The 21,509-nt window shown below is 37.5% G+C and overlaps 2 protein-coding genes across 4 annotated transcripts in view; both read right to left on the reverse strand.

Annotated features, from left to right (window-relative positions):
• Positions 1–3,833, reverse strand: part of PPP4R3B (protein phosphatase 4 regulatory subunit 3B) — a 51,179-nt gene extending 47,346 nt beyond the window's left edge. Inside the window, exons 1-2 of one of the 2 annotated variants that reach the window (XM_040224862.1) lie at positions 3,295–3,833; positions 1,944–1,999 (exon numbers count right to left, since the gene is read on the reverse strand). In XM_040224862.1, coding sequence (XP_040080796.1) covers positions 1,944–1,999; positions 3,295–3,436 — 198 coding nt within the window. In that variant the 5' untranslated portion in view covers positions 3,437–3,833. The remainder of the gene's footprint in view (positions 1–1,943; positions 2,000–3,294) is intronic. The other variant, XM_040224863.1, reaches the window with a different exon arrangement.
• Positions 3,834–13,785: 9,952 nt separating this feature from the next.
• The window catches only part of PNPT1 (polyribonucleotide nucleotidyltransferase 1), a 40,806-nt gene continuing 33,082 nt past the window's right edge, over positions 13,786–21,509 (reverse strand). Inside the window, exons 20-28 of one of the 2 annotated variants that reach the window (XM_040224864.1) lie at positions 21,039–21,110; positions 20,890–20,953; positions 20,484–20,567; positions 20,084–20,167; positions 19,091–19,197; positions 18,943–18,998; positions 17,380–17,458; positions 15,836–15,883; positions 13,786–14,659 (exon numbers count right to left, since the gene is read on the reverse strand). In XM_040224864.1, coding sequence (XP_040080798.1) covers positions 14,501–14,659; positions 15,836–15,883; positions 17,380–17,458; positions 18,943–18,998; positions 19,091–19,197; positions 20,084–20,167; positions 20,484–20,567; positions 20,890–20,953; positions 21,039–21,110 — 753 coding nt within the window. In that variant the 3' untranslated portion in view covers positions 13,786–14,500. The remainder of the gene's footprint in view (positions 14,660–15,835; positions 15,884–17,379; positions 17,459–18,942; positions 18,999–19,090; positions 19,198–20,083; positions 20,168–20,483; positions 20,568–20,889; positions 20,954–21,038; positions 21,111–21,509) is intronic. The other variant, XM_040224865.1, reaches the window with a different exon arrangement.

Raw genomic sequence — 21,509 nt, forward strand, 5'->3', positions numbered from 1 at the left:
CACACAAAATTATGTCCCAAAGTTTCTAAAAATATTCACAGAACCACTGTGTAATTCTGAACTAATGATGATGGATTATTTTATACACAAACCTCCACCATAAGGGGATCTTTCCAGTTAAAACAACTATAGGGATTTCATATACAATTTGAAAAGACTCCATAATATAACTAATTTGTAGGGAATCATACTTAAGAAAACAGTTCCTGAGAATTTAATATTTATGCAGGTGGAAAACAAAATGATTACAAAATATTAGTCACGAAGCAAGCAAGCAAACAAAAAAAACAAACTCAAAGTGGCTATCTGGTATAAGTCAGTATAAAGACAGAGAATAACTATCTGACTAGCTGACTTAAAAGAAATATCTTCAGGGTTCAACACAAAACAAATGTTTGATTCTCCCTCAAAAAAACACATAGTATTTTATAAGCAGAAAAAAAAATTATTACTTGAGTATTAAAAAGTCAAAAATATCTCAAATTACTGATTAAGAATGTACTGTATACACAAAATAATTGTTTTAACAGTAAGACTTTTACTAACAATGCACTGTGCAATAGACATATAATTTCATTTCTCCAACTGTAAAGTATTTGTTTCTGAGCATCAAGATTTTCACTGATCTTGAAGAGAGTAGGCACTGACGATATAAATATAATGATCTTTTCCTTCAAATTATTTATTTTTTCCTTTAAAAACCTCTGCCATATTCACTTTATACACTGCACACACACACAAAATACACTGGAAAATTATCTTTTCCTCCAAAAGTCTCTGCCATATTCACTTTACACATCAAACACACTAAAAATTAGTAATAATCCAAATTTCTAATAACAGGTGTATATCATGTATCATACAGCGTTTTTTAAAAAAGCCCAACTAGATCTGCATTGTTAACATGAACAAATCTTCAAAATAGTGCTGAGTGAAAAATGAAAGCTGCAGAGTACATGTAAGAATAGGAGATCAATTGTGCAAAGTTTAAAACAAACAAAAGACTACATATTATTTATGGATACATACATATGCAGAAAAGGTATAAAAGCATGTACAGAAATAATACACATCAATTTCAGAATAGTGGTTACCTATAGGGAGGATGGAGAATGGATAGAATGAAATGGGTACAAAGAGAGTTTTAATTCTATCCACAATGTTCAACACTACAAAAAGATTTGAAACAGATATGGTAAAATGTTAACATTGTCAAATTTGGAGGTGTTACACAGACGCTCATTATATTATTCTCTGTACTTTTCAATTTTGAAATTTTTCATAATAAAAAAGAAAACATTCACAGAATAAAGGAAAGCTTGAATCACTGCTGCCATTTCCAGATTAGATAATTAGGCACACTAATACACAACACAGATTTTCTTTTCCCAGATAAGACAATAAATATTAACAGAAAATGTTACATAATAAGCAGTGTACACTTTCATAAAATATCCATTGGTTATTATATTAAAAATATACAACAATTAAAGAACAGGATGTTAAGTGCTTCTACTTCAAAGTTTTACCTCTGTATGAGTCAAAGAATCTACTTTCACACCACAAACAGGCTTTCCCTGCTTTAAAGAGTACTCCTATGAATTTTCTTTTATGCCATTTCCTTTAACTGTGAGAATAAAAGGCTTAGTGTACAGTGTATAGAAGATACCTGACTAGCTGCAGTTAAGTAAGACTAATGAATACATTGTATTCTACTAAAAACTAACAGTGGCTCAATTCAAAGATAATAAATTACTGCCAGTACAAAAGCTTGCACTTTTCAGTTTGAAAACTTTTAATCTGCAAGGAAAATACATACAGTATGTAACTTTGTTTACCAAATGTTTTTTTTCTTGTCAGGGAAGCTTTCCCATTCTTTGTCTGATTAATACTTCCTTGATCACAGATGAAGTCTTTCAAATTAAAGATAAACAACTACTTGCCTGCTGTTTTTGATATGCAGTGTTTGGATTTATCTTTGATTCCAAGAGTAGTGATCCTGAAAGTTAAAAAAATAATATTTATAAGTTTCAACTTATAAAACCCTGAATAAAACATCAGAATACACATTAAAAAACAACTTTTTTCTTCCCCCGGCAAGACATCTGAAGTCATCAAATTTACTCCAGTTTACATTTTTCTCTCAAGATCTGGACTTTGCATTAGAACATATCATTCTATCCCCATAATACTCTTAAGGGAAAAAAAATCCATCTAAGACCAACATTCAGACCAAGAATATACAGAGACTAGATGACTTATAGTTTTATTGAAAGGAAAATTTTTAAGGTCTAAATGACCACCTGAAACCAAATTCTTTTTAACAAAGTTATTTTTATTGCATTTCCAGTTTAACAAATAAAACAAATTACAAAGTACCACAACAGGGATCTTAATACTTTGCACACAAATTACAAAACTGCATTTATCCTTTTCTCTTTAAGAACAAAAGGCCACCTCATGTAAAAATAAATGTCTATGATTAAAAAAAGGTGCAAGAGTACAAGATGTGTCGAAAATAAACCGAAGACTATTATTCTTTTATCTGCACGTTATCAGCTGCTCAAATCCAGCGGTCAGATTAGTGAGGAAGGTGTCTTCATTAAGGCTATACATTTTATCATTTAAAAATATTTCACATTAGACTCGTACAATAAATCAAGGAATACAAGTTTACAGTCTGGTCTGCTGTCCTAACTTGTTTAAGTTGTAAAGTATTCACTTGTTCACAGCACCCTCTACAAAGATAGCCTGGAGGGATCCCAGTCTGAAGATGTATGTGCTTGTGAGTACATGTATCGTGGCAACAATCTGCAATAACCCCAGGAAAACGGCGTCTTTTGGTTTTTCCCAGCACCTGTCTACTGTGGCAACTGGAGCTTGTTAATAAAATCAGTTTTTTAAAAAAGAGTAAAGTTTCACTAAATTTTTTGTACCAGAGATATAATGTGTAAGAAAATAAAGGGGGACGGGGAGGGTCAGGAGAGCACTAAATTGTTTTTCATTACTTCCTCCCTTCCCTCCCACACTCTCCCCGCTTCTTTAAGAGGCCAGACTGCAGAGAAAGGGCTCAAGTGTTTTAATAAGGCTAGCAAGAGGAGGAACAGAGACTCGGCGTCCGACTGAGGGTCAATCCGACAAAGTAGTTTGTTTTTACCTTACTGAAGTGAAGACACAAAACCAATGCGCTGTTCCAAATGGCTGGCAGTAACAGTACTCGGCTCAGGGCCTAAACCCCAGGCTGTGCCCAAACCGGAGGCATTGTCCCCTATGCTACGGTTCCAATAACCTTACCGTCGGACTCTGCCCGAACCAGCAGCGACATTCCCTTGAGCTCCTCCACATAGGTAGAGGAGACGTGCCCGGTGCCTCGGTCGTCCCATTGCCGGTCTTCGTTCAGGGTATAGACCTTCACTCGCCGCCGCGTATCCGACATGGTGACTGCTGTCCCCACTGTTCCAGCCGCCGCCTCCTTGCTCACCTCCTTTACGCCCCTCACTCTTGAGAGACGGTAGCGGCGGTGGCGGCAGCGGCGGCGGCGGCGGCTCCGGAGAGGCCCGAGTTCACCATGGCTCCCAGGTTCAGCCGCGGCAAAGGGCAACAGGAGCCACTGAGACCTTGCCGCCCAGATTCCCAGTTACCTCTCACTTCACCCCCGAACGCACCCACCCTCCCCACCCTTTACCCCCCAGAGCTCGCTCGCTCTCCCGCCGCCGCCGCCGCCGCGGTAAGTACTAAAGACCCGCCATCTTGTAACCCGATTCTCTCTGCCTTTCTCTTCCTCCTCCAGCAGGTTCGCACGGGCTGTCCTAGCAGGGGCTACGGCGGCCGACGAGTCCAACGTGTGACGCCTCCGTTTCTGCACGCGCTACCCCGGTCGGCCGAGCTCAGTATTCTCGCGAGGAGGGGTAGTGGAGTGAGGTGGGTGGGTCTAAGTGCGACTTCCTCCTCTCTCGGCCCCGCCTGCCGGCGTGGGCTCTCGCCAGGTGGGCGGTTCTCGCGAGCTCCGGGTCTTGGCTGGTGCCGCGAGACTCTGCACTGGCGGCGAGAGCGGAGTTGTGGTTTCGGCTTCGTGTGGTTTGTTTTGGCTGCGCCCGGCGTGTGAGGAGCCGTGGACTCCAGCTCTGTGGAAAAAAACGAAGCAAGTCTGGGAGGTACGCATCCTTGGACGGGACTCACCCTGAGCAGAAGGGAACGAAATGTGCTCGCACTCCATAACGGAAGCTCGCCCTTTCAGCCTGTGAGAGAAAAATAGTTTAAACTTCTGTGAAGACGTTAGCCCTTTACTGCGACTCGAAACCCACTAAAACTCGCTAAGGAGTCTGCTACAGTTAAGCATCTCCTCAGGATGTTCTGTGGATATCCAGGAGATTATAACATCGCACAAAAGTGCATTGGCAATTTATTTCTCGTTCAGGCGTTATTTCTCGTCAGGCTTTTGGTGGCTGGCATACTTTCCGCTTCTTGAAAACAGTGTCCTTCCTGCGTTGGTAACCTCGGAACATAAGTCTTCAGATAAGTTTAGGCAAGTGGCGGGGAACTACCTTCCTAACACATCCAAGAGCACTGTTTCCATATCTTTGAGTGTCTCCTGCTGGCATTTCTAGCGTTCTCTCTCGGGAGGTCTTCCGCACTGAATAAGCGAGGGAGCAGTCCTCTGGACGGTCACGTTGGTTGTCACACATCACATTGTCAGACGCTGAGCGGTATTGTTTGTCAGTCGCTGTTCGTTGTTGGTAGATTCTTTTTGTTCGTTTTTAAAGACAGTTTCAGTTTGTTCTGCCGCCAGCTCTTGACAACCCTTTAGTCTGAAGGGTGAAAATCAAGCGAGAGCGACAGGTTTTACCCTGGGGCGCATCTTGGGAGTTGTTGTCATTTCTTACCAATGGTGTTGTCAAAACGTGCTTCTCTTTTGACCAAACCTTGTGCGTAAACCCAGCATACGAACTGACACGTGACATGCTTACACAGAGTAGGTTCCTGATGAAAAATAAATTCTCATTTCAAAATCTGTCTACATAGGGTTTTCTTTTAATCTAAAGAGAACCTAAGAAAATCCACTTGAATTTAAGTAGTTATATATGTTGGGGACTTCCTAGGTGGTGCAAGGGGTCGCAAAGAGTCGGACACGACTGAGCGACTGAACTGAACTGAACTGAACTGCAAGGGTAAAGAATTGCAGGAGACGAGATGCAGGTTCGATTCCTGGGTGCGGAAGATCCTGTGGAGAAGGAAATGGCAACCCACTGTAGTATTCTTGCCCGGGAAAACCCCAGGAACAGAAAAGCCTGGTCGGCTACAGTCCATGGGGTCACAGAAGAGTCTGAAATGACTTAGTAACTGAGCACAGATGCGTGCAATATATGTAGCAAAAGAGCACATTAATTACTGTGACTAATGTGCACAAAATGCATTTTGAACCCAGAGAAAATAACATCTCTATCTCAGGTCAGAGAAGGCTTCACACTGGTAACTTTTGGACCTGATGTTAGAGGATCCCTGAGTGGAAGTTTGGCTTGAAAGGTGTTTAAGGCTGTGGGGACCAGGTGAACAAAGTCATAATGTGTTACTGACCTAAAAGAATTTATGAGCAAGTTATGTATTAATATTGAGAATGAGAACTACATAGAGGTCACTTTGACACCATACGTTAAAAGCTTAATATCCTATGCTGCTACTGCTGCTAAGTCGCTTCAGTCGTGTCCGACTCTGTGCGACCCCACAGATGGCAGCCCACCAGGCTCTGCCATCCCTGGGATTCTCCAGACAAGAACACTGGAGTGGGTTGCCATTTCCTTCTCCAATGCATGAGAGTGAAAAGTGAAAGTGAAGTCGCTCAGTAAGTGTCCCACTCTTAACCAGAGAGTGAGTTTGGGAAGGGTAATAATGTTCATTGAGGGAGGCTTCTGAGGGGAGGCAGTGTGCTATGCATTTCCCTGGGGGCAGAGAGAGCCAGAAAACAGCAACTGCAAGTACAAAGCCTTGAGGCTGTAGCATGCTGAGTGAGGGGGCTAGCAAGGAAACGAGTGTGATTGAAGTGGAGTGAGAAAGGGGGAAAATGGTGGGAAGTAAATTTGGGAGTAGGAGAGAGGCCGTTTTGGGGCCTTGGATTTTACTTTGAATGAGTTGCAAGTTCACTGGGGACTTTTGAACTAAGGAATGAAATGACCTCAGCAGTGTTTCAAAGCATCGCTTCCGTCTTCCCTATAGTATCCCTTTTCTGCTATACTCCCCAAGATCTGAAATTAGGGAACAGAGTTAAACCCTTGGGACTCATCTCTGACCCTTGCTGGATCCTCTGGCCCAGGTTCTGTTTCTTTCTTGTTCTAGGTCACAGGGGTTCTCTCTCTCTCTCCTGCAGCAGGCTGACCTCTAACATTGCTAAGATCCAGGACAGGCATACAAATGGAAGAACATATACTGTGTGTCTGAAGATTTTAATTTTTTAAATCAATCTATTAAATGAAAATATATTTTCTTTTCCTACCTTTGGCATACCTTGAGAAATATATATTTATATGGTCTGGAAGCTAGATTCAAGTCTAGAATTCTTGAACTCTTCAGAGTTCCACCTTCTCCCTTTGGCCCTTGAAGTCCTTAGTCTGCCTTCTCTTTCACACTTCAGCTCTGTCCTGCACTTTGACAGCTCTCATGTACACAAATAGGATACCCTAACCTTTTGTCCAAATTCTATGTTTGCACTCCCTGAATGTAGTCACCCTTGGCTGTTCCTCAAGAGGACAGAATTTGGGAAGAGGACTGTGCAGACCCTGGGAGCAGGCTTGGCCTTTGGGACAAGGAATTTCAGGGTGGCCAGAGCATGATCTGGAAGGGAGAGTGGATTCCAGCTGGACACATTCCGTTGGTTTCACTGACTTCTCTTCCCATGGAGACAAGCACAGACAGAGGGCCAGAGCAAGATTCTCTAAAATACACTGAGGGCAGTAATGCACTGCAACACTGTGTTTTTCCCAGCAAAAAGTTTTTTCAGGAAGGTTCAACCCCAAAGGGTAAGATAGATAGGTATCTTTATCTATATATGTAACATTTACTTCTGCCACTCTTTTTAAAACACAAATAATGGAATATCATACGTACTGGTGTTCTAGTGTACCTTAGTTTGTTTAAACCTTCTATATATACGTATGTCATTTCCAGTACTTTGTAATTTCAAACAATAAATGGTTGTACAGAAGTAGTTTTATGTGTGTCAATACATGTGTGGGTTAAATTTCTAGAGCAGGGCTTAACAACTTTGGCACCACTGAAATTTTGGGCTGGATGATTCTCTGTTGTGAGAGGCTGTCCTGTGCATCACAGGATGTTTAGCAGCATTCTTTGCTTCTGCCCACCAGATGCTAGTAGTATTGTACCTCATCCTCCTGTTGTGATCATCGGAATTCTCTCTCATCCTTGCCAAATGTCTCTTGAGAGTATATTACACTTTTTAATTCTTAAGGATTAAAAATAGTTCTCTCTACAGAGTAAACTGGGTTCTCAATCTTATTGCCTCATGTCCTTGAAATGTGAGGCTTTCTGTTTTCACCCTTCCTAATTGTTTGATAATTTTATGCTGCTGCTGCTGCTAAGTCACTTCAGTCGTGTCGGACTCTCTGCGACCCCATAGACGGCAGCTCACCAGGCTCCGCAGTCCCTGGGATTCTCCAGGCAAGAACACTGGAGTGGGTTGCCATTTCCTTCTCCAATGCATGAAAGTGAAAAGTGAAAGTCATGTCCTGAAATGTGAGGCTTTCTGTTTTCACCCTTCCTAATTATTTGATATTTCTATGCTGCTGCTAAGTTGCTTCAGTTGTGTCTGACTCTTTGCGACCCCATGGACTGCAGCCTACAAGGCTCCTCCGTCCATGGGATTTCCAGGCAAGAGTACTGGAGTGGGTTGCCATTGCCTTCTCCGGATATTTTTATGAAAAAACTTTTATGAGAGGTTTTTTGCTGTATAGTTTTTCCTTGAGGTGACTAATCTTTTAAGGCCATCCCCATTTAAAAAGTCATCAAAACTGATAACCTATATCTTAACTGATATTCCTATTTCTTTGCCTCTTTTCAGCCAAACTCTTCAAGGGTTGAAGTTGTTTTATACTCATTTCATATTTCCTCACCTCACCATTCACTCCTTAATTGGACCCATCTATTCTGATTTCTGGGCTTCACCAGTGGCTCAGCAGTAGAGAATCTGCCTGCAATGCAGGAGACTCGGATTTGACCCCTGGTTTGGGAAGATTCCCTGGAGGAGGGCACAGTAACTTACTCCAGTATTTTTGCCTGGGAAATCCCATGGACAGAGGAGCCTGGTGGGCTACAGTCCATAGGGTCATGAAAAGTCCGACACAACTGAAACGACTGAGCATGCACGCATGTGCATACACATGCATATTCTGGTTTCCATCACTCAGCCCTCACCAAAAAGCTCTTGTTAAACTCAACTAAAGACCTCTATGTAGATAATGCCCACAAACATCTTTCAACCTGTTTTACTTGATCTAAGTTAAAATTGACATTTTTGTCTGAACTTCCTTCTTTCCAATCATCTCATGATTCCTGCTTTATCCTTCAGATGTCACTACAATTATCATTTATGTAGAGGAGCCTTCCTTGACTTCGTTCCATATCCCCTTGGAATGTACCAAAAAACCTAATTCACTTTAGTTTAAATGGTAAGAGAACTCATTGGCTCATGTGAACACAAAGTCTGAAGATTAGATGAACCTCAGTGTTGATTTATCAATGAGAATTTTATTTTCTTCCTCTTGATTCTACTTTCTGCTCTGCCTCATCAATCCTCAGGCTGAATCCTTACCTTTATTTGTATGGGTTTTGATTAATAACTTGTCTCCACATGTAGATTAAAAAATTTTCATGAGTCTGAGGAGCTATGTTTTTCTCACCATTGCATCTCCAATAGCTAGGATCTCATTCTTCTGAGATGGTCATGGCAGTTCTACAAGAGCATGTATGGGTGTGAGTGTGTGTGTGTAGGGTGATGGTAGTCCTTTGGTAATGTGAAATTGGGAAGGGAGTCAGGCATGTAAGTCTCTGTATAGACTTTTAACCCGCTCTCAAATTCTCAGCCCTGATCTTTTTTTTGGTGAAGATGATTTGTGCTGTTTCGCCTCATCACCTCTGTGGGTCATATAGATTGTGACTTCCTCTGTTCTGCTGAATTTACCACTGCTTTTCTATTTGCTTGTCATGCAACCAACATTTGTTAAAATCTCATATCTGCTGTTGTCTTTTATTTGCCCTTTGGACTCTACTTTTAAAAAAATTAATTAACTGTGTTATTCATTTTCCATGTTTCACCAAGGTATTCTGTCATGTTTTTATGGTTTTTTAATGTTTAGTTTTCTAATTCACTTGAAACCTTTTGTATATATGAAATAGGATGTCAATTTAAAATTTTCCTTCCAAATGGGAGAGTCAACTGTCAACATCATTTACAGATGAAATTTGAAATGCTACTTAAATTATATTCTTTATTAAATTCACAGACATATATCTAGATTTGAGTCTGAATTCACTCTTTATTCATTGTTTTATTTGGCCAACTCTAGTATGCCAATTAATTGCTGTAGCTTTAGTTTGTTTTGGTTTTTGATTGGTGTGGTGGCCATATACATGCACCATTCTGATTTCCTTAAAGATACTGTACTCTGGAGAACAGTTATTTGACAGCAAGTCACCCCTTTGGGTGACTTGTCCTTTCTTGTCCACAGAACTCCTCTAACGGACAACTTTGGCTTGGGGAACTTATCAGCCAGGATGAGACTTTCTTGGAATTAAACTAGTCTGAAGTTCCACTCTGTATTTTCTTCCCTTCCTCCTTTTACAGGCACCATGGTCTGTAGGCTCTCCCTGTCAATCCTGAGCCCACCTGTTCTATCCTTCACAGACATTTCTCCCGATCACTATCTTGCATGTGATGCCCTTCTTGGCATCTGCTTTTCTGAGGATCAGGACTGACAATAGGTGATACAGGGAATGGTGTCAGAGATCAGACAGTAAGATGTGGTTTGGGAAATGTTTACTCAGTCCCTGGTACAACGTGGCCACCTGACTACTGATTTCACCAGTAGTGACCTAGTAAAACAGCCTAGAAGGGGTGGATGCTGTCACCTAGTCAACAATTCAGGATTTGAAAGATATGGGGGAAACAATGCTTATGAGAGCAGAGCTGGCCAATTAAGTTATACTACTTCTTTGAAGAGGGATAATGAATTGAGGGCACTTAATGCTTAATGCACCAGTTAAAAACTAAGTTTGGAAAAACAAAAACTTAAGTGTGAGCCAGAGGGGGCTCTTTGGGCTTCATAAAGAGGCCCTTATTTCCTACAGTGAAAAAACTGACATGGGATTAGACAGTTACAAGAGCTCTGAAGATACTTGGATCTTCAGCCAAGGGAGGTTTGCTCTACAGCTAGGGCCCTGCTCTTGAGAAAGCCTGAAGCTTTGAAACATGGGGTGGGTGCCCCTGAGGATTTTGGCTTTGTAAACATCCCTGGATCCTTGGGGATTGCAGAAGTGGCTTATAACTCCTAGAAAGAGATAACACTTGCCCCCTTGTAGAAAGTTCTCTTCCATATGCTTCCATTTCTTCTGGCTGAGAGGCTGTGGTAACTAGGGTTAAATCTAGTTGTAATATGCCTGGGGACTGCTTTGCCTGATAAGGGAGGAGATTACACACCAAAGGAACTGAAATAATAAACTAGCATGTACTAGCAGGAACCAGAGTACACTTGGGCTTGAATTTTGAGGGTTCTTGATCAAGAGGACTGGGGCTAAGACTGGATAATTAAGATTTCATTGACCTTGGGACGGAAGATTTAATCCTGATCAGTACCCCAGGGGATGGGGCAAACTCACTGCTGGTGTAGCTCTTTGAAACCTGGAAAAAGTGAGATAAGTGGAAATGAGCTTATACCATAACAGCAGCTGACTGCTATTTATTTTGGCAGATACATGTGGCCTGTTTTATAACAATTTAAAGTGTGTTTTAGATAATCATCTGCAAATGTTTTTTCTTTTCCACCTGTTTTTAATCTCATCACACTGGTTAGGACCTCAGAACACTGATGGTGTATTATGTTCATCATTCAACACTGATCAATCAAATAGTGGTGATTCTTGTTTTGTTCCTGACTTTAATGGCAACATCTTCAGTGTTATATACATATTCTTCATTGCTGATAGATACCACTTACCAAGTTGAGACAAATACTAATATTCAAAATTCTCTAGGAAATGTACATTGAATCCTTTAAATTGCCTCTCTTGCATCTGGTTATCATATGGTTTTTCTCTATAATTCATTATAGAGATTATATGCCTACCCATCCTTGCATTCCTGTACACTATTTGGTCTTAACAGCTATTGCCAATATTTTATTAAAATAATTTGTCTGTTTTCACAAATGATAATGGTCTACATATTTTAGTGTTTTTAAAAATATCTCTTCTGAGTCCTTGGCAACTGCATTCAGTTTTATGGCCACAATATCAAAACCTTAGTCGGCTATGCAGTTTTGGTTTTCATGAAACAATGGGTATTCTTTAGTGTTTCTCAGTATATGCAGAATAAAGTTCAGAATCCTAAGTCTAATATCCTAAACCCTTCTACAGTCTGGCCTCTACTTACTGCCTTCTTCATCCACTGCTAAAACTGTTCCACTCCACAGGCAGCCTTTCCCTTTATAATCATTCTTAAAAGCCCAACTCAAATATCACCTTTCCCTAATGATGTCCTATTCAAATTCCACTTCTTAGAAACTTTCACTTTTTCTCCCAATTAGAATTAACCTATTCTTTCCTCTATAGACTGCTCATCAATCAGCTTTTCATAAACTACTGACTCTATATGTAAATCCCAGAAGGAAACTATTCCATAACTTACTACTGTGCTCATAATAGGTAGTTTTAATTACCTTTAATTTTGTAAATTTCAGAGTTACTTTGAAACCTGTTGCAGTGATTTGAGATATGCTTGAGATGGTAAAACTAAGATTGTTTTAAAATATTATCTCTGCAAAAGTCATTTATGCCTAAGTTGGTTTTTCAGATATTCAGGTGAATATCCAACCAATATGTTGGTGATTTCATGCTCATATTTAATAAATCAAACACTTTTTCTTTAAAACTATTTACCCCTCCAGGTTTACTATTCATGTCATAGATCTGCCTGTCTTCACAACCCTCAGGCTGAAATCTGCCTTTTCTGCTCTCACCTGCATCCTCTACTATCTGAGTTAATCTAAGTCTATCCATTTCTTTTTATGTTTGTTCTGCAGTATCTTGGGTATAGGCTCAGTCCATTTTTTCTGTACATTCTTCTCTCCCAGGAATGAGCCCTTAACAATTCCTCCTTGCACCAGGTTTAGGGTTATCAGATTTAGCAAACAAAAATACATGAAACCCAGTTAAATGTGAATTTCAAATAAATGAGGAATAACTTTTTAAAAATATAAGTATATCCCAAATATTATAGAGGCCATACTATACTGAACATTTGTTTACCTGTAATTTCAATTTCACTTGGCATTCTGTTATTTTATCTGGCATTCCTGATCAGGTTTGACACCTTTCTCAAGCCTGTCCTTTTCTTCTCCAGAAGTTGAACTCAGAGACAAGTAACTTCCTGTGGAGAGCCATCTTTTGCCCCATGCTATGAAAATATATTGACTTAGAAGAAAAAAGCTGTTATATGGAAAGAAGCTCAAATGAGAGGTCATGAGACTCCATAGGTAGGGAAGAACCGTCTTAGTTCCTAATAATTACCTGACAGTCCTGGTTCCATTCCACCATAGGGACTGTGACTTATTTTCTGTGAAATAAATTCATGGTCCTATGATAAAATTCCCTCTTAGCTTTAGCTTAATTTAGATTGGTTTCTGACCCTTGATGCCAAGATACATTCTCTTTTCCATTTTCACTGCCTACCACCCTAGTCTCTCATGAGCCTGGAATTTTGTAAAGGCCACTTAAACTTACACGACCTTCATATCTTTCCTCTTCTTACAAGTAAACATTATTCTTTCCAGATTAAATGCTTTGAAAATTATCACCTTGCGTTGATTATATCTCCTCTTGTTTTATATTCTTTTATAAAATTTGTTTTCTAATTTTGGTGAACAATAGGCACAATACTAAGGAGTAAAAGGACTATGTGAAATTGGTTCCTAGAATAGAAAGGCTGCTGTATATTCTGCACATACCATACTAATAAAGTTGTTAGTCCCTTTATCCGGAATCTTCTTTCCAAAATTGCTGTATATCTTCCTCCACTTCATTTAGGTCTCTGCTCAAAAGTTACCTATTCAGAGATGCTATTCTGGATCATTTTATCTACAATAGTACCTTTTTTTTAAATTAAAAAAAAAAAATCACTCTATCCCCTTACCCAGTTTTTCTTTAAAGAACCTACCACTATCTGACTTATTTAGTTATTGTTTCCATCCACTAGAATGTGAGCATTGGAACTTCGTTTCATTTACTGATATACCTCCTGTACACATTCTAGAACTTGGCACATAGTAAGTATTGAATATATGAATGCTATGCTTGGCTGAACTGAAGTAAGAAAGATGATGATGTTAGATCCAGAAATTCAAGATATTCTATAAGAGAAGAAAAAAATTTTGTATTAAATCTGTGATTTATGGGCAGGGAAGTGTTAGTAACAAAGATTATAAAGGAACAAGTCTTGTGAGTACCTATACTGCATTACTACCAAAGATAGTCAGTTTGAGTCATTATAAATTAGAGATCTTAGCATATAATAGCCCTCACAGAAAAACTTTATTGGAAAGCAGGGAAAACTACCAAGATATGAATGAAGACAAAAAATAAAAAAAAGTTCAGACATAAAGTATATGACCTTGGTTCAAGTGGAAATGGAACCCTTTAGTGGTTTGTAGTTAGTGACTTATATTTTCACTTTGTGGCACTGATGCTGCTACAGCTAAGTCGCTTCAGTCGTGTCTGACTCTGTGGGACCCCATAGACAACAACTCACCAGGCTCCTCCGTCCCAGGGATTCTCCAGGCAAGAATACTGGAGTGGGTTGCCATTTTCTTCTCCAAGGCATGCATGCTAAGTCGCTTCCCTAGTGTCTGACTCTGTGCGACCCTATGGACAGCAGCCCACCAGGCTCCTCTGTCCACAGGATTCTCTAGGCAAGAATACTAGAGTGGGTTGCCATTTCCTTCTCCATTGGTCTCTAGAGGTTAAGAACTAGTTTTATTTTTCCAAATTATTAGCAGTTGGGAGTCTTATATGTATAAATGATTTAATAATAAATATGTATTGATTTATAATGTAAATAATAATACAGGTAACTCGGAATTTAAAAAATGGAACACCTAAAGTGAGCATTTTCATACAAATCATTAGACTATATTTATATTATATATAAATCTACACGTTAGAAGATGCTACTGAAATTTTGCTCTATAGAATATCACTCTAGAATTCTTAAAAAAAAAAAAAATCACCGGGAAGAATTAGATGACGACTGTGAAACAGATTCTCCCATTACAATACTACTTCTGTCATTTAAAGTTTTGACAACAGTTGTAGCTGGAGACTGGAGCACTTTACGAGAAAGCCTCATTCTTCCATCAGCTGGATCACGTCCAAAGTATTTCACCTGTGTTAAAAAAACAAGTATACTTTAAATATACTGGTGTGCTTCAGTCCATGGGATTGCAAAGAGTTGGACATGACTGAGTGACTGAACAACAACACACTTTAAAAGTTATAGCACACTGACTGATACCCAAATTAAAAGATACTTGGTCTAAAAAGACAATGATTAAAGTTTTTACTTGTTCACTGAAAGCATACTTCAGTGCTAATTGGAGGTATATGCTAATAAATACTTGGTTAAGGAGTGACTATAATCTTCTGTTAGACTTATCTGTGCCTTTTTGTTTGTCCCTATTATGGAAGAACAGTAAAAACCATGGTGAATGAATCTAGACAAGAGCTTCTTGACCCTAACTGTGCTACACTCTATATAGGATTATGCTTGGGTCACTCAGACTAACACTCAAAGGACCACCTATCATGCTGAAGGTTATTTGGCTTGACCTTAGACACTGAAAGTCAGGGGGGGATGTACTAACTTTTAAGTCCCTTCTGATGTAAAAAAAAAAAATCTTATACAGAGAGATTATGTCGTAGTTCTTACCTTTCCCTGGAGGCTTTGTGAATAATGGAATGACAGATATGTCTTAGTTTTTACTCAGGTCATAGGTATTAGGTACTACTGGAACAGAATGTAGTGTAGCCAAAAAAACCAAAAGCAAAACACCAGACTGGCAACCACTTCTTTCATCTATTCATAAGGACTATTACAAAGGTCAATTTGGTTATCAAAATTCCAGAACTGACATCATGGCTTTCATCAAACTCAAAAACTTTCAGCCTCAACCAGTATATACCAAAGCAGTTCAAGTCTTAACTCCTCAAAGTTATCTATCATGTTCCTCATGTCCTATCTCTGAATCACTGATTATACATATCCATCACTGAGTTGCTCATGTATTTTTAAAAGCTTTAAAGGGGGACTATTGTCCTAACTAACCTGTAAGCTCTCTGAGAGTAAGAACTGTATCTAAATCCCTAATGAGTCTGTTTTAAGGAAGAAGTTAAAAAAGAAGACAGCATATAAATAATATAAAAAAGTTAAAAAAGAAGACAGCATATAAATAATATAAACCACAAATGTAGATTTGATTCTTTCAGCTTATTTGATTAAACAAATAATTGAAACTTAAAGTATAATTTACAACTTTAAGGCTAAAAGGATGAATACAAGTACCTGAATTTCTTGGCCAACTTCTAATCCTAAAGCACTGGGATGTTTAATCTGAAAGACAACATGTTAATCTATTAGTTGTCATGCATAACTACCTACTATCCATGGTAGTACACATTTTTTTCAAAGTGGAAAATAGCTTTATTGGTTTAATCTATGAATCTAGGGAAAGGTATATGAGTATTTGGTCTATTATTTTTTCAACTTTTCTGTAGGTTTAAAAATTTTCAAAATGCTGAGAAAAAATAAATTGCAGTCTTATAATGATTATATATTCATGTCTTCATCTTCTCAGAACAATGTCCTACATGTGATGGGACTTGTACCAAAGGTACCGGTACCTGTACCTTTACTAGACACTCTCCAAAAAGTTTGCCCCAATTCACATTTCTGTATGTCCATTTCTATCTCTACACTCTGATGCACACTGGGAATTTTCAACTATCTGAAAAGCTGAAAAATGGGAACTTGGCTTTACTTGCATTTAAAAAAATTGCTATTGATACTGAATATCTTGGTCAGCTTAGAAAACAATTTTTCCATGTTCTTTGCTCATTTTTCCTATTGATACTCATCTTTCTTACTGGGCTATACAAGCCCTCAGTATATGAAACCTCTGTCATATGTTAAAGTATTTTTTTCCCCTAAACTGCTGCTTGTCTTTCAAACTTACTATAATTTTGCCATAATTTTAAAAAGTGATGGGGTCAAATGTTATCACTTTATTTACATTTTTGGCTGTGATATCATGCTGAAAAGGATTTTTCCAGTTCCAAGATTAATATCTATATTTTCATTTAGTGTCCTGCCTCAACCCTTACCCTTCCTGAAGTCCAGATTCTCTTTTTCTGCCCTCACTGCCTTAAAATTTTTTTTTTTACATTTAATTCCTTGAGCCAAATAGGACTTGGGTATAAAAAGAGGAAAGATCCAGTTTTATGAAAACAGGCTATTCCAATATGATTTATTGAATAATCTCGGTTTCTCAACTAAAAATGAAACTTTTATTATATATTATATTCTTATGCACATAACTGGGTTCATTTCTGATTTTTGTTGTCCATTTCTGGGCCAGTAATCCATTGTTTGATCCTGTATTGCTTTATATAATATTTTAATATTTGGTAAAACACCTGTTATTTCTCTGCCCCATAGTATTCTCGAATGGTTTCATATTCTTAAGTCTTCCAAATATAGACTATAATAAAGATTAAGGACATCCTAAGAATTATCTTTCCATGACTGGCTAGTCAGGAAAGTTGGGAAAACAGGGCTATAGCTAGATATTTTTAGAAATTGCTATGTGTTAACTCTAGAACTGTTCCACCTCAAAACATTCAAGAATGTTTCTACTCCATCACTGAAGGAGAAACATTATCTGGTAAACAGAGTAAACCCTTTTGTCAAGCAGTATTTCTGTCTTTTTTGTTTTTCCTTTGTATTTAGTCTAGTAGTGGACAACGTGTACAGTCCTTATCAACCTAGGTAATTTCACTATGGTTATTTTAAGGCAGTTAAAATAATCAAATCTGCCTTTCTGTTTTTACCTTTCGTTGATCAAGTTGTGTGTTGTGAAGTAGTACTGCAGTCATATTTGGATAGAGTTTAACCATTACTCCAGTGTCTCTATAGTAAGGAAATAAGCCTGATTAGAATAATAAGGAACTTTATTATCTACAGATAATTAAACTGTGGTTATGTTTTCACAGGAGAACAAAGTAAAAAAACACATAAAAACCACTCTCCAGTACATGTTTTTTATAACTATAAAAAGTATGATTATCTAAGTGGGATACTTATTTTTCCAATGGAAAATACACCTTGTATTTAAATACTTATGGATCAAAGGACAGAGAGAAGATAAAGGAAAAATAGGTAGGGAAAAGCTTTTGGAATATACATTCTTTTATATTTCTTTTCATAATATTTTCCAAAAACTTTTGAAATGGCATTAAATATTTTAAAGTAAGTGTAGAATGATCAACCTGTTAAGTAGTGATTTAAGGAAGTGAAGTGAAGTGAGTGAAAATTGCTCAGTCATGTCCGACTTTTTGCAACCTCATGGACTACATAGTCCATGGAATTCTCTAGGCAAGAATACTGGAGTAGCCTTTCCCTTCTCCAAGGGATCTTCCCAACCCAGGGATCAAGCCCAGGTCTCCCACATTGCAGGTGGATTCTTTACCAGCTGAACCACAAGGGAAGCCCAAGAATACTGGAGTGGGTAGCCTATGCCTTCTCCAGTGGATCTTGTCGGCCCAGGAATTGAACTGGGGTCTCCTGCACTGCAGGCAGATTCTTTACCAACAGAGCTGTCAGGGAAGCCCGATTTAAGGAAATGGGTTAGAGAAAATCGGGTACTTATTTTATTAAAAAAAAAAATATCTTTTTTCCTCTGACCTACTAAAATAAGCCAGCCCATTTCTTAGTTTTCACCTGTGATATTAAACTAACTATTCCATTGTCTTTTATGATTCATTTCCATTAGTTCTGAACATTTATGTTACATCTGATAATTTCTTTTTTTTTTTCTTAAGTGAATTTTCTTCTGGTGGGAAGGCGGGAGAGAGGAGATGTGGGATCATAGTTCCCTGACCAGTGATGGAACCCACACCCCCTGCAGTGAAAGCCTGCAGTCTTAACCACCGGACCACAAGGGAAGTCCCCAAAAGGTAATTTTTTGATTGAGAAAATTCAGTCTTTTTAGCTACTTTAAAAAAATGAAGTTGAAACTGGCATTTAAAAAATTGTACTACTTAGGCATTTAATACTATCTTTAAAACAAGTCAACAAGAAACTACCAAAAAGAAAAAGTACAAAGAGAAAAGAAATATCTTTACTGGAAGATTAAAATGGTGGGAAATGTGGTTAAAGAAAACAATTCAGTCAGAAAAATCTATTAGTATAATAATCATCACAGAACCATGTTCATGAAAATCTACAAACTGGTATAGAAAATAAATTTTATCTTAAGAATAATGATTATATGGTAACTGACACTAATCTAAAAACCTTACACTTTCAAAATAAATAATGCAAATGTGAAGTTAATATGAGGTTATAATATAAAATCTTACAAAACAGTAGCATAGTATTTTAGTTGACATTACCTGATTTCAGTTATTGTGGCAGTGTACACTGCTCCAAATTCTAATTGCTGCTCTTGCTGTAAGTACAAAATAAACCATAAGATTCATAAAGAAAACAGTAACAAAAGGTAGAAAAAAAAAAAGTAACTATCAAAAGCTCAATACTTACATCATCTTTGCAGATATCAGTAATGAAGTCTCTTGCTTCATGCATGGCACTAGGTGTTGGTGCAAAGATAGAAAATGTTTCTTCATCTACCTGGCTAATAGTGACTCCTTTTAAAAAGATAATTTTACATATTGAAGTTAACTTGCTCATTCCAGTGGAGAAAAGCCTTAAAAGTAAATTTGAGAGCAGGGTGTGACCTAGAAGTAGCTGGGCAGGGTTGTCTGTTTAATCACAAGGAATCACGAAGGGATTCGTTCATCAGCAAATACACATGGCACACCTGCTATGTATCCAACACTGCACTAGGCCCTGGGGATACAATAGTGAACCAGTGTCCCTACTTTCTTGGTGGGAGAAAGCATTAAGTTCTAATTTTGGTTCTGTGCTTTTAATTGGAAGAAACTATAGAACACTTTCCTCACCGTTTCTTCTTTTTCCCTCTTTTTAGAGTGGTCATCAGATGGATGAGGGATGAAATCATGTCATTTCTCAATCTTGGGAACTGCCTGAGGTTACTTGACTTCTAATGCTCCTTCTAGAACCTCAAAGCTGGTAAGTGACTAGGTATCCCAAAGATTGATTCCAGAAAAAAAAGCAAATTAAAGCATACTACTTCTACACATTCTCTAAAGAAAATAAGAATCTAAATAAATAAGACTAAGTGAAAAATAGAACTCATAATAAGAAAAATTAAAGAAAACTCTTCTAATGTGAAAAAGTAGTTTTTCTAAATGTCTGATTTTAAAATGTTGAAGCAAAAAGGATTAATTCTAAGTCACCCTTCTTGAATATAATTAAAGATGATCATTTACTAATTAAGAGGCATACACAGAAATAAAGACATGTCGATGTTACATCCTTTTCTCATCTCATTGAAATGTCAATGTTACATTTCTCATTTCTCAAACGTATTTTTGGAGAAACACAGTAGAGATATAATGGCAAACTTACATGACCTAAATAAAAAAATCCCAAACTTCATACAACTCTTACCTGTTTCAGCCTGAAGTTTTTTTAAATGATATCCACCCGGTCCAACAAATTTTGCTCGTTTTGATAACGGAACCTGAACAGTTTCTGAAATGTAGCACAGACAAAAATAGAAATAATTCATATTCATTCATATATATATATATATATGAACCTAAAAATGTACTGTTCAGTCAAGACTTGGTTAAGACACTTGTACAAATATTTTAGTATGAAACAGAAAAAGTTTACTACGTGACTAAAAAAGTTCTTATGTTTCAGATTATGCCCTCAAGTTTAAAGTATTTTAACTATAAAAGCATTTAAATTGTTTTGTGTATGGATTTTTAAAAAGTTTTTAAATAGCAGTGTACTTCCATATAATGTTTACCTTATCATCAAATCAATCATTTTAATGTATTACCTACAACAGGTCCATTTTCTTTTCTAGATCCTCGAGGTTTTGAAATAGTTTTGTTCATTATCTGTAATATCTCCTTTTTTGCCACTAGAAGAAATAAAAACATAATAGTCAAAGTTCTTTGCATCTCAATTACCTTAAAAATTCTACTTGTATTCCCCTCTCCATAAATCCTATCTTGGGGAGTCAATTTGTAAAAACTGAATTTTCACTGGTCATCCACTGTGGTGATAGTCATGTACCTAGAAACTTAATACTTCTTGATTTAGGTTATTACATTAAATTTCATTTTCTGAAGCAGTATTTTAGAATAAGCCTATTTTAAATAATAAGCCTAATGGGAAATATAATTCACATTTAACACATAAACAGTGATGAAAGAAGAATCCGGCATACTGGCTTGGCGTACCTGAGGCTTGCTGAATGGCTTCCATTACAATTTTTATTGGTATTCCAGGTAATTTGATGTCAGCCTAATATGGAAAAGCCAAAAAATTATATAAATATTGATTTCTGATATAATTTAAGTATTTAAAAATAAAATAGGTTCTAAAATACCTGCAATGCAGTTATTCCTTTAGAAGTGCCAGCTATTTTGAAATCCATGTCACCATGGTAATCTTCAATCCCCTTAAACAATTAAAAAAATTATGATATAGTAATAAACAAAAGTGAAATTTACCCATAGTCAGTGTAGAGGAATTTTTAAAAATAGCTTTATAAATAAACTATGTCCTTTAGAACATATATATTTCACATATTAATAAAATAAAAAACTCATGTATTATATACAAAAAAAATATGGAGTTTTAAGTTACATATATTTCATTAGAAAGTTTACTTTTAGATAATGTCCCGTAAGTGCATAAGGACTAATTTGTAATCATCCTAAAGTGAGCCAATATGAATACTTATACTGTAATATTTGTTTTTAACTCACATCCTATAAAATACAAGGCAGATATGAAGGAGGAAAATTAAGAACACAGACTTCTATTTTTCCAGCACTAGCATTCTTCTAAGCACTTT

The sequence above is a fragment of the Oryx dammah genome, unplaced genomic scaffold (assembly GCF_014754425.2).
Source record: "Oryx dammah isolate SB20612 unplaced genomic scaffold, SCBI_Odam_1.1 HiC_scaffold_25, whole genome shotgun sequence".
Lineage (NCBI taxonomy): Eukaryota > Metazoa > Chordata > Mammalia > Artiodactyla > Bovidae > Oryx > Oryx dammah.